This window comes from Mytilus trossulus, chromosome 9 (genome assembly GCF_036588685.1).
Source record: "Mytilus trossulus isolate FHL-02 chromosome 9, PNRI_Mtr1.1.1.hap1, whole genome shotgun sequence".
Classification (NCBI taxonomy): Eukaryota; Metazoa; Mollusca; class Bivalvia; order Mytilida; family Mytilidae; genus Mytilus; species Mytilus trossulus.
In genome coordinates, this window is record NC_086381.1 from 73680821 (window position 1) to 73694268 (window position 13448).

Consider the following 13448-nt stretch of genomic DNA (forward strand, 5'->3'; position numbering starts at 1 on the left):
ACTCATCAGATGGACAAAAATAAAAGTTAAACATGGTTTTCGTAGGTGTTTAATATTGATGCGGTACTTTTTTGTCATAAGAGTATAAACTAATAGTCTGTATACGATTATTGTGTTTCATAGAATGTGGAATGTTTATTCAGTCCTACCAATAAGACAAAAAATAGCTACTTGCTAATCATTTGTTTTGTGCATGCCGTAAAACCCTGTTCCACATTATAAATGGGTTTGGATCCAACTAATACATTCAATTTGCTGCTTATACATGTATAGTTAATAAACCTGTCCTAAATCAGGAGCCTGTTTGGTTTTTTTTTTGCTTATTATCATGTCTGATTTTCGTTGTTTAATACAGTACGTGTTTAGTACGGGAAATGGCAAAGTTCACGAAGTCTAGTCTGATTAATCATTTTACAAACAAAAAAATCCGAGCAAAAAGGGGGGAGGCGTACGCCCTTTACGCCCATCTGAATCCGCCACTGTTCAAACTTATAAAAAGTGCATGATACCTTACCCTATCCTGACCCCCACTCCACTCTGGAAGTGCTACTCTACGACGATTTTTGTCACTTTTTTGAATTTTTAACTAGGGGAAATTCGCCTAATTGCGGACACTATGAGCGTACTTACGACCCACTAAAATATTTGAACTGCATCAACATTTGTGTTCAAAGAATGTCTGGTATAAATATGATCATTGGTCGTAGGTACGCTCATAGTTTAAAATGCAGAAAAAGGTTTGGAAACTGCCATTTTTCTGCCCTTTTCGCGAATCTTGAGGTCTTTACAGCAACAGAATATGAATTATATCAGCGGAAGTTGAAAAGCTTTTGATGTTTACAAAAATATAGGTTTTAAACTTTAAAAATAATGTATTATAATCAATGGCAAGTCACTTCAATTTTAATTTGAACGAAATTAGGGGGCCGTTCTCTGATGCTTATCGTACCTTGCAATTTGATGACTATTTGATAGATATCGGATAAGTGCATGCAGTGCTAGCATTGATTTCCTTCAAACAAGTTTTTTTAAAATTATTAATGTAGTTATTAGTTAAAACAAATAAAAATATTTACCAAAATGAAGTACATCTTTTAGGCTGCACTCGACTTTAGTGAGTCAGCACGAGGTATTTTGGAATTTACAGGTTGGTTAGAACATTTTGTAGAAAAATTGAATGAACACTAAATTACGTCTAATTCCTAATTTCACCTTTTTACTGTAACATATATAAAAATTTATTTTGTAATTAGTTTCAAGAAAGAAAAAATAATGTATGTTGTTTTTGTATATTTAAGATGTAAAACATTTTCATAATTCATTTAAATGAGCAAAAATTCTTCAATTCATACTCAGAATCTACTGTCTTTAAAAACAAATTCTACTGAAATCTGAAGAATGTAGTACAAGTTCTTCAAGTCTTTAAACATGTTAAATGCATACACATGTTTTCCACAGCCAATTATTTGCCTTGTAAATCTTCATATGAAAAATACCACATTTGGGTCATACAAATGTTAGTCCAGAACATTGTCCGAGATTACTAAATCACAAACAGTGAAGTGCGCCAACTACTGAGGCTTGTATGAATATTCATGTATTAACGTGTGTTTGGCAGCGGTTGGATTAAGATGAGAAAAACGTACGTGTTGTTGATCCAGTACTACTTAACAGTGTCTGGTTGCTTATTGTTTTCTTTCATTTGGCAACTTATTTTCAACACCAGAAGTATGTTTTCACTTTTACTGATAAAATATTTCGAGATCTGAAAATTTGTTTACCTGACAGGATTTGTGCCATTTTGCCTTGTGATTCTGGAGTGCTTTTGCAGTTCCATAGCCTTCATTCAACTGTTTCAAATTGAGCGAAAGGAAAACCAATGCAAGCCTCAACATCTTCGTATTTTGCTTCAAAGGAGTGATTACCAGCTCAAATGTCTATGTCTGTTCTGTTTGTATCTGCTTGGCCTCTCTTGCCGTTTCCACACATTCCTTCCAGTCGTTCTTTGTGTTCTTTTGATGTCTGGCTCCAGTGTTTTCGAAATCTACAATTTTGATCATTTCAAACAACAAATGTAGGTCATAAATCATATCATATATACGTATATACTTCTGTTTTTTTTAAAGTTACTAAGACAAACGAGAAAGTAACAGAAATTCTGATACTGATATCTTTATTTCGTAAACATGTGCATGCCTTATCTGACTTATCCGAATTGTGAATATTCGATATCAATGGGGAAAAAGAATAGATGCAAGCAGTGAATTAATAAAAATAGCGAATAATGATAAATTGGAAATTCATATTTTTAAAATGGTATCTATATATCGCAGATCGGGTTTATTCTTTCGTTGTGTTTAATTTGCGTTTTTTGATTTAGTTAAGTCTGCCAGTTGATATTTTATCGTGTGTTTTTCTGTGTTGTGGTGTTAAGGTGTTGTTTCGGGGGGAGGGAGAGGGTTTGGATCCATTAAAACGTTTAGTCCCGCTACGGGTGTTTGCGCCTGTCCTTGGTTGGGAGTCTCAGGTGTACGGTGGTTGTCGTTTGTTTATGTGATGTGTGCGTGTTTCTCGTTTCTCGTGTTTTTTTTATATATATATAGATTGGACCGTTGTTTTTCCCGTTTGAATGGTTTTACACTAGTAATTTTGGGGCCCTTTATAGCTTGTTGATCGGTGTGAGCCAAGGCTCCGTGTTGAAGGCCGTACATTGACCTATATTGGTTTACTTTTTTTAAAATTGTTATTTGGATGGAGAGTTGTCTGACTCTCATTGGCACTCACACCACATCTTCCTATATCTATCATTCAAGATGGATACCAAAAATTCACTGATATCTGAAGTCCTCAGATGACAGTCCTTAATCGTCATCTGTGATGGATATACTATATGACTATATAGGAACTTTCCTGCAGCAAACTGACATTTTTTTGAGATTGCAAGAATTGTATGCTACATATCCTTGACTGACATAGCAATAGCAAAAGTTCTACCTCAGGATCGGGTTTCTTATTAAAATAACTGAATATGGCTAAACTTTTAAGAATTTTGGTCCTCAACGATGCTCTTAAACTTCGTACTTTATTTGGCCCTTCTTTTTTTTTTTTTTTTTTGGAATCAAGCGTCACTGATGAGTCTTTTGTAGATGAAATGCGTCTGGCGTAAATTCAAAATTTAATCCCGGTATCTATGATGAGTTTATTTACAAAAGAAAAACTCAGCAACATAGTTTACTGTATAATGTGTTTTATTTTTGTGTATCGTTTCTCATAATAATTAGGTGTTAATAAGGCCACAGGGAAGATTAGCTTATATGCAATATACATGTATTGTTAAAGGATCGTAAAGTGAATCACCTTCGAAAGATAAATTTAAAGAACAGTTTCAAATATCACATTATTTTTCTCAACTTGACTATTTCAGCCACAGCTCGTTTTCCGGTGTTAAATTAATATCCAGTATATAAATAGCCTGTGAAAACTATAAATTTATGTTTTGTCTGAGATGGCATGATAGATGGCACGAGTTGACATATAGACTGTTCATTTCGAATTGACTTTACAGATGGCCCAAGTTGTCTTTATGGACGGCCGAGCCACGGGGGTAACTTCGATAGCTTTTTGGTAGGGGTGTGCCATTTCTGCCTCAAAATACGTACCCATTTTACGATATAACATTCACTGAAATTCAGTACCTATAGTTATATAAATATTTAAGAAAGAATTACCTATACTTATATATTTATATTTAAAATATGACCCATGCTTACATATGCACTAACTCATCATCACTCATAATTCATAAATATACCAGCTACCCTTAAGTTTTTATATATGCATTGACATCGTTTGGTGCACATATATTATTATAATGTAAGATTTTCAATAGCATATTTATATATCGTATGACGGTAGATCATACCCCAAATCAGAGACCCAATTGTATTATATGTCTCTGCCCAAATCAATACTATTATCTGTATCTGTAGTGGTACGTGTAGAATCCTATTAAGGCTTTTATACACGGTGGATATTGATACAGTGAACTGTTATCAAACGTAAATGCATTTTAATATAGGATGTCACTAAAAAGGAGGGTCGTTCTTATATAAAATATCGCAAAATTATGACCCATATTGTTGGCACATCCCCGTATACCAAATGATAGGAAGTTACCCCCCCCCCCCCCCACCGGTGGGCCGAGCTGTCTTTTGTAAACGGTCCGAGTTAACTCCAGGCCGAGCTGTCTGGCACCTTATCATTTCATCCGGGCATTCACCAGAAAGAAAAGAAAGATGTCGCGGCGTGCAGAAGGCCAGCTTTTTATCGGTAGATTAAGTAAATCTACCAGGGTAAGAGACATGGAAGATGTTTTTGAACCATATGGACGAATGACTAGATGTGAAGTGAAATATGGTAAACGCATAAAATCTTTACGTTCAACCCTGAACCAAAACATGTTTTGGCCGTTAATGTTATTTAAAATGGCGGCATTCATATTATTTTATATTGTTTGTTTGTTTTAACACCGATTACTTGATGCATCATCAAATATATATGAAATTATGTCACCGTCAAAATGTAAAGAATACTGCCAAAAAAAAAATGGTATCGCAGAAGTTTGCAATTTAATTTAAAACAAACATTTACTAAAAAACCGAGTATTGCCCTTAATCATGTTAATTATCATTATGTTTGTCAGAAATAATTTATACAGTCTTGGTGCATACAATTTGGACTGCAATTTGTGACTTAAGACTAAGGCAGCTGAAAATTTTTGACATTTTGTATAATAATTTGCTGAAGTTTTCAATAATATAGTCATAGATTTTCAGATTATTCCTATGTAAGATTATTCAGTAATAGTATAAGTATGATAAGGATAAAGTCCTAAACTTCTATTATTCTGACTAATTTTAGATTAGGCCAAAAAAAAAAATATCTATTTTGAGCGCGTTATTTTGTTTTTTCTTGATATTGTTATTTTTGATTTTTTCCTGCTAAAATGTAAATTATAAATTTTATAGTCGACGCCCGTCGAACTTCAATAATTGAAGGATCGCTAGAAACCTAAAGAAGAAGAAGAAGAAGACCCTAAGCCATTTTATTTCCCTCGTAAAGTGAAAAATAAACTGAACTCATGTTAAAAGTGAAGATAGTGTTGCCTGATACATATGTACATTATGTACATAATTATGAATAACATAGCTGTTATAAGGAAATTCACAACTGGTATGATGAAATAATCATTTTGCCGACATTTTATTCCAATCAATATCAAAGGGAAATATTCCAAACATTAAAAAAAATTAAGGGTAAGCTTGCCTACAGACAACTCAGACCACAGAAAGACCAACCGCACAACTCAAAATCATGGCGTCAAAAAATAAAATGAAAAGAAAATAATAAAATGGAAATGCTTACCTACAACTAGTACCTACCCTATTTATTTTTAGGATGTAACCTTAAACAAACATATATATTTTTTTTTGGCCTTACATTACACATCATAGACTAGGTAAGTCAAGCAGTCTTCGCGCTGAGTGCCAGCCCAGCAGCCCCAGGCTTGTAAAATTGCTCTCGGGCCTGTAAAAATCATACCTACAGGCCAACAGAATCTAACTAGAAAAAAAATAAAATTGAGATCCGGGCCTGAAGATTTCATCGTGAAGACTGGTCAAGTACAATATTAGATAACTCCAATTAGACCTTTTAAATATATAATGACAATTCTTATTAAAGTAAACTCTACTTTTATATTTACAGGTGCTGAAATGGGTAAGACAATTAATTACAGAAGATCAAAAAATGTTACAGCTGACTTTATAACAGAATGATAGACATTGTGATCAATTACAATAACAAAACAGAAGATGTGGTATGATTACCAATGAGACAGCTCTCCACAAGAGACCAAATGACACAGAAATAAAACAGCTATAGGTCACCTTATGGCCTTCATTAATGATCAAAGCCCATACCACATTATCCCTTTTAAAGGGCCCAAAACCATAATTTTCAACTTTTTTGTACCAGTTGAATATGATGACAAAACAATATTTAAATTAGGAAATTATAATAAAAGCTATCTTTATAATTGATTTTAAACATTTTGGCTAACCAATGAGTGACACAGCACAAAAGCAACTCAATGAGATCAAAAGAAAAAAAATAGATGTTGATAGGGCTTAAATTAAAATATTGTTTGTTTGCCCTTTACCGACCGACCCTATCAATTCGTTCCGCCTGAAAATCTTTTATTTGTATTTACCAGCAAGATTTTATTTTATTTTATTTTTTCGTTCCTACCAAAAATCTTATATTTGTATTTCCCGCTCAAAACTTTTTTACCGGAATCCTCGGGTTTTATCTTTACGTGTAAGGTCCAGTCCGTTTGGTATCACCTGAGCGTTTGACATGAACACTTGCATTTGAAGTTTCAAAGCATCTGTTTGAAATCGATGTTGAACGCTTTCTGAAATCATGATATGAAGTACGTTACTCTGTACCTTTAAACTTAAAGAGCAGGGTTCATTTACAAAAAAGTTCGTTTGATACAAAAGTATTAACGTGTGTACAAACTAATTTGTAAACGGACGTTGTATTTTATGTAGGGATGGCCTTTTGTAATCCGCATATCAGAATGATTATGTTAACGATGCCGCTAAATTATTTATATCTGACATGAACCAAAAGTGACAAAACCCTGTAAAGTGGAGAATATCTGGCAGTAAAATCGCCAAGTTTTCCATACAGATCATTTATAAATGTGATGCAAAATACGTGACAATTGAGTTTTAAGTCTTATAGCATTTTTATTGGAAAAAAAGGCACACACGAAATTTGTAACACTCTAGGGACTTTTTCTACTAGTAATATATGTCTGCCCGGACATTATCTTACCAGTACAAATTTATCTCTTATATATTTTTTTTTCAAAACTAATAGTCCCAGCGGAAAACTTATTTGCAAAAACAAAACGGACAAAAAATGACATTATGCAGATTTTGTATCTATAAAATAAAATATTTTACCTACTGCCTACCCATGACAAATAATATACCGAGCCAAGTTATTTTTTTGGGGAAAAAAATAAAATATTTTACCTACCTACCTACCCTGTTTCAAAACATAGGGTCGGAAAAGGGCAAACAAACAATATTTTAATTTAGGCCTAAGGCAACTGTCCTCATTGAAAGGTGAAGGATTTAGTCATTTAAAAAAAATGTTCAACAGCAGGGAGCTTTTTTTTCCTATCTTCATATTGTCAGTGAATTAATATTTGTACCTAAGATATAAGACTAAGGAAACTGTTCTTAAACCTTTAAATTTACTTTTTCCTATGGAGGGGATCTAAAAATCAAAACATCACTACGTACTGGCATGACAGGTTTATATTTGTATAAGATATTATGACATTATGTATTGTATGTTGTGCCTATTACATTTTAGCTTATGGATTTGTTGATTATGAAGATCGCAGAGATGCAGAGGTAATTTTCTTTTGTTCTCAAGGGAATAACTGGTTTTAGCATTTTTATACAAAGAGGCAAAATCATTCTTTCTTGGTATTGACTTTTAACAATAGGTTGCAATTGCTCATAAAAGCTACTTTTAACTCTACTTGAAAACCTTTGAATCCATATATATAGGTACATGATGATGCTCAATTATGTAAAAAAATATACCTCTTAAAATTTGATATTGAAAAGTTGAATCTTTGGTCATCCTTTGGATATTTGTTCATACATTGTAGTCTTGTGTGTAAAAATGCTAGAGCAAAGTCTCCTTTTTGTTCCCTTATCTAAATTTAGTGGAATGCATAGTAAGTAAATGCCTCAAGAAAATAGGTCCTAAATTTTTTCTTATTTTGAAATTACAATTTTTTCTTCATTTTTCTTTAAATTTTTAAGCGATTGACCTGGATGAAAAGTTAAAAAAGTATTTGCAATTACATGCGTACATGTTAAAAATTATCTGTTTTCAGGTACACCTTGATAGGTTGTTTGTTAAGATGTGTAATTCATTTAAGTTCTTTGCATTGAAGTAAATGTTTTTATATAGATATATGACAATAAGATTCTTCATCTATTAATACATATTGAAAAGAAAAGTCGTTAGTTCTTTGAAATATTACTGTTTAAGCTGTTGTTAAATTCAAGGATATTCTTTTCAAATGATTTTTTGTCAACATGTTTATAAATAGATGAAGAAATATTAAAAACATTAGAAATACATGTTTGATAATAATTTTCTGCAACATTAGCAGTGTGTCCTAACCATGTGACCATGACCAGCGTCAGTCCTGCCCAATGAACAGCATCCATGCCAAACCTTAAAGGAAGACCAAAAAGCCTTCCATGATAAATGTTCGTCTGTGGTACACCATGTTGCCTTCCATTTGAGCCATGGCAAAGTTTAGCTCCTTCAAAGACTGGAGCCTTAATACCTTGTTTTAATCAGTCCCAGCAAAACCATTCATTACTCATCGACCAAACCATGGTCCGATTCAAACCATCCAATCAGGTCGACCGAACCATGGTCACATTTTGACCGAACCAAAGGTCATGCCCCCAGTGTTGGTATCCATAGAAACCAGATCCAGGTTTAAACAGTATGTCGCTAGTTTTATATATATCAACTTTTTAATTTCTTTCTTTCTTTAAAAGATCAGTAAATTTTGGTTAAAAGCATCAGAAACTTCAAAGAGAATTTTATGAATTAATAAGTATGTCTTATAAATACAGAAATTGGCTTGTTGTTCTTGTAGTTATATAAAAATAGTAGTTTTTGCTCTTAATTCATTTATTGAAATCATTTAAGTGTTGAATATCTTTTAATTTAAGTTTTAAATTTGCTTAAGTGTTGTCATTTACATAACTTGACTGTGTAGAAATTACTGCTAAGAAATCAAAACAGATCATGTAAAAAAATATAAATCCATGATGATTTTATTATGTAGCTTATAATTGATAAAGAGGAGTCATATTGCTACAATACAAACTGACTCAAAGATATTCACCAAGAAATCATAATACAGTTAGCATACATATATGTATCCATCTCTAGGTTAAATTGTAGCCAATTTCTGTATGACAGGACTAAAAACAGATGCCATAACAGATTCAGAAAACTAAAACTTTCTTGAAGAAAATTTAATAACATTTTTTTCTTCTATTATTTCTTCTCTCTCCCTGAACTATCGTCATGGTTTATATAGATGTAATCTTTACACAAGACATATTACATCATAGTTATACATTACAGATATTACAATATGCTTATTATTTGCTTTTGTTTCATTTATTTTACATTTTGAATGTTCCCCTTATACAATATTTATTGAACTGGATTTGCATGTTCAGTCATACATGGTTTGCAATACAAATTATTTTGACTGACATAAATCAGACTTTTTATCAATATCTGATGTGCATTGATGAATGTAATTGTTAGTTTATTGAAAATAAATATTGAACTTTTTTAACTTTATAACATTCTTTTATTTTATTTAAACAAGGATTTTTTTATTTTAATAAATCAAATTTAGATAAATCAAATGGTATTCTAGTAGGAAGGGGAAATAGTTGTAACATGTGTTTTTCTTTAACATCATATACAAGTTAAACAGTCTGATGACGGTTTTTGCTTTCTACCCATATTTTGGTTGTAATGAAAAATCCTGGAATGAGTTTTAGATTCAATTTTGGTGAATTACTGATTTCAATAAAAACAAATCCTCCTTTTTGAAAAATTATTAACTTTTGTGAAGAAAAACTAAAACTTGTACATTTCTTTTGCAGGATGCAATTAAATATGAAAATGGTAGAGAGATATGTGGCTCAAGTATTATTGTGGAATGGTCTAAAGGCAGTCCTCGTCGCCCTGTTGTCAGTAGGGTAAGTCACATTCACATGAAGGGTTTTGTCAAAAGGCAGTCCTCGTCCTGTTGTCAGTAGGGTAAGTTATTTTTTACATGAAGGGTTCTGTCAAAAGGCAGTCCTCGTTGTCCTGTTGTTAGTAGGGTAAGTCAATTTCACATGAAGGGTTCTGTCAAAAGGCAGTCCTTGTTGTCCTGTTGTCAGTAGGGTAAGTCACTTTCACATGAAGGGTTATGTTAAAAGGCAGTCCACGTCGCCCTGTTGTCAGTAGGGTAAGTCAATTTCACATGAAGGGTTGTCAAAAGGCAGTCCTCGTTGTCCTGTTGTTTGTAGGGTAAGTCAATTTCACATGAAGGGTTCTGTCAAAAGGCAGTCCTCGTCGCCCTGTTGTCAGTAGGGTAAGTCACTTTCACATGAAGGGGTCTGGAAGGCTATAATGAAACAAATTGTGATGTTTTTTTTTTTTTTTTTTTTTTTGAAAACTGGTGAACTGGCCAACCAAACTTGAAATAATTCTTTGTTCAGAATTGATAAATATTGCTCTCCATGATTTGGAAAGTTATATGACCAAAAAAGAAATTAAGATATGTTAATGCAGATTCATATTATAAATTATGTGAAAGGGAAATATCCCGTGGAGGAGAGAAATAAAAAGTGATAAAACATAGTATTTACTCCTACGCTATATACATTATTTAGACAATGAGTAATGATTTTTGCTTGAACAATCGGATTTAGATGAAGGGGGGGGGGGGGGGGGGGGGGTGTAATATTGTTATGATGCAAGTATTTTCAAAAATGAAAAATGTTAAACAGTGGTTGTAATGAAACAATTTATGGTTAGAAAGTAGGATTTAACCAACACAATCTTTATTTGAGTAGGATTTAACCAATACAATCTTTATTTAAGTAGGATTTAAGCAATACAATCTTTATTTGAGTAGGATTTAACCAATACAATCTTTATTTGAGTAGGATTTAACCAATACAATCTTTATTTAAGTAGGATTTAACCAATACAATCTTTATTTGAGTAGGATTTAACCAATACAATCTTTATTTGAGTAGGATTTAACCAATACAATCTTTATTTGAGTAGGATTTAACCAATACAATCTTTATTTGAGTAGGATTTAACCAATACAATCTTTATTTGAGTAGGATTTAACCAATACAATCTTTATTTGAGTAGGATTTAACCAATACAATCTTTATTTGAGTAGGATTTAACCAATACAATCTTTATTTGAGTAGGATTTAACCAATACAATCTTTATTTAAGTAGGATTTAACCAATACAATCTTTATTTAAGTAGGATTTAACCAATACAATCTTTATTTTAGCAACAAGGCTATGATGAGTGTTACAGATGTCACAGAACAGGTCACTGGGCCAGAGATTGTCCTGACGATCGGTATTATGGTTTCCGTAGACCTGGTGGCAGGAATGGTGGTGGTGGCGGAGGAGGAGGTGGGGGTGGTGGTGGGGGTGGCAGATATAGATCACCATCACCCAGGAGAAGGAGAAGGTACGATCAGTCATAAAATGTTATGTGAACATGCAGTCATAAAAATGTATCTGTATATACATGAAGATGTGGTATGAGTGCAATTGACACAACTCTATCCAAGTCATAATTTGTAAAAAGTTATTTATTCTTGGTCAAAGTAAAGCCTTCAACACAGAGCTTTGGCTCATTCTGAACAGCAAATTTTTATGGTCCCTCAAAAAATGACTAGTTTTAAAACATTTAAATATATTAACAAAGTGTCTAAACTATACACAAAAGGAAAAACAAGAAACTACATTCATGAACAAACATCAACCACTGGAAAACAGATTAAGAATAAGTGCAAATAAATGCAGCAGGTTTTAATATATGTCTATAAAAATTCTGTATAAGTGCATGATGAATAGAAAATTTGTTAACAAAAATGAAATTGACAACATAGTCAATGACCAGAGAATAATGAAAACATCCTACAATAAAAATTCTAAATAGGCCTACTCTGCCATGCAACATCTGTCTTATAAATCAACAAGCAGTTTAAGTAGTGACTCCTACACACACAAATATCTAAATACAGAAATGATGACACACCTGTTGTCACAGATCATGTATATGTTACAGTGAATTTGTATTATCAGTGATTATGTAGAATCCCTGAAATTTTCAGGGATTATGTAGAATCACTGGCCAGTTTAGGGATTATAATGATTTTAGTGATTCTACATAGTCCCTGAAAAATCAGGGATTCTACATAATCCCTGATTATACAAATTCACTGTAACATATATACTGTTGACCAGTTTTCCTATTAAAAAGAAATTTTCTATCATGCTGTTTAACAATTAAAATAGTCTTATTTCACGAAATTTTACATCTAGTTGGATGTCTTTTCAATTTTAGTGGATAATTAATTAGCTCTTGGTAAAGAACCTGCTACCCAAATTTGTCAATATCATTCTACCCAAAAGTTCTTTTGAAAAAAATGTGTTTATCCTTAATTTTTCTGACTGAATTTCTCACATTCAAAAAAGATTTTTATCTTTAAACCAATTTTTACGGAGAAAAAGTTGTTGTTCTTACTGGTTTAAATTTCTATTCAGTACAGGTATATTTTACATCATATCCTTTGATTTTCAGATCCCGATCAAGGTCCAGAGACAGGAAGAGGAGATCATCTCGTAGTCGCTCACGCAGCAGACATAGGTCAGGATCAAGAAGCAGCAGAGATCGTAGTCATGACAGCAAAAGGAGGAGAAGTTCAAAGAAGAGCGAATCTCGTAGTAAATCCAGATCCAAAAGTAAAAGCAGGTCTAAATCCCATAGCCGGTCTAGAAGTAGGTCACCTCTTGAGAATGTCAACAATGGTGGAGAAGATAGGTCACCCTCAAGATCAAGGTCACGGAGTAGAAGCAGGTCAAAGAGTGTTGCGTCAAATAGATGATTTTATTTGGAATAGTTGTGAATGTTACAATCTTCGAAGTACAGAGATGAAATGTGAAATTTTCTATGTTTTAAACACAAACAGTACAAAGATGTGCAGACTGTTGTTTTTATTATTATGTAAATACATATCTTTTAGAACCATTACTGTATTACTTTATTTAAACAGAGCTACTTGTCAATGGTTTTACAAATGTGCTTTTCCTATGAAGGTAAATAGGGATATAAAACATTTATTCAAACTTTTAAAAACAGAACATAGATATAGGAAGATGTGGTATGAGTGCCAATGAGACAACTCTCCATCCAAATAGCAATTTAAAAAAAGTAAACCATTATAGGTCAATGTACGGCCTTCAACACAGAGCCTTGGCTCACACTGAACAACAAGCTATTAAGGGCCCCAAAATTACTAGTATAAAACCATTCAAAACATTAAAAAAAACGAGAAACACATATTAACTTACATAACAAACGACAACTTCTGTACATCAGATTCCTGACTTGCAACAGGTGCAAACATGCATTGAAACAAGGAAAAAAAACAATACCAAATTTTATGTTGCATTTCACTTCCATGAAATAACATATTCAAGGTTTCTTATTATTCTTGCAA

At 32.7% G+C, this 13448-nt stretch overlaps 1 protein-coding gene across 1 annotated transcript; it reads left to right on the top strand.

Annotated features, from left to right (window-relative positions):
* Positions 1-4250: 4250 nt before the first annotated feature.
* Positions 4251-12974, top strand: LOC134683389 (probable splicing factor, arginine/serine-rich 6). The gene is made up of 6 exons (XM_063542671.1): positions 4251-4416; positions 5767-5778; positions 7453-7493; positions 9804-9899; positions 11226-11410; positions 12530-12974. Exons 1-6 carry the CDS (start codon positions 4296-4298, stop codon positions 12831-12833), a joined length of 759 nt encoding a protein of 252 aa, XP_063398741.1. The 5' UTR covers positions 4251-4295; the 3' UTR covers positions 12834-12974.
* The last annotated feature ends 474 nt before the right edge of the window (positions 12975-13448 follow it).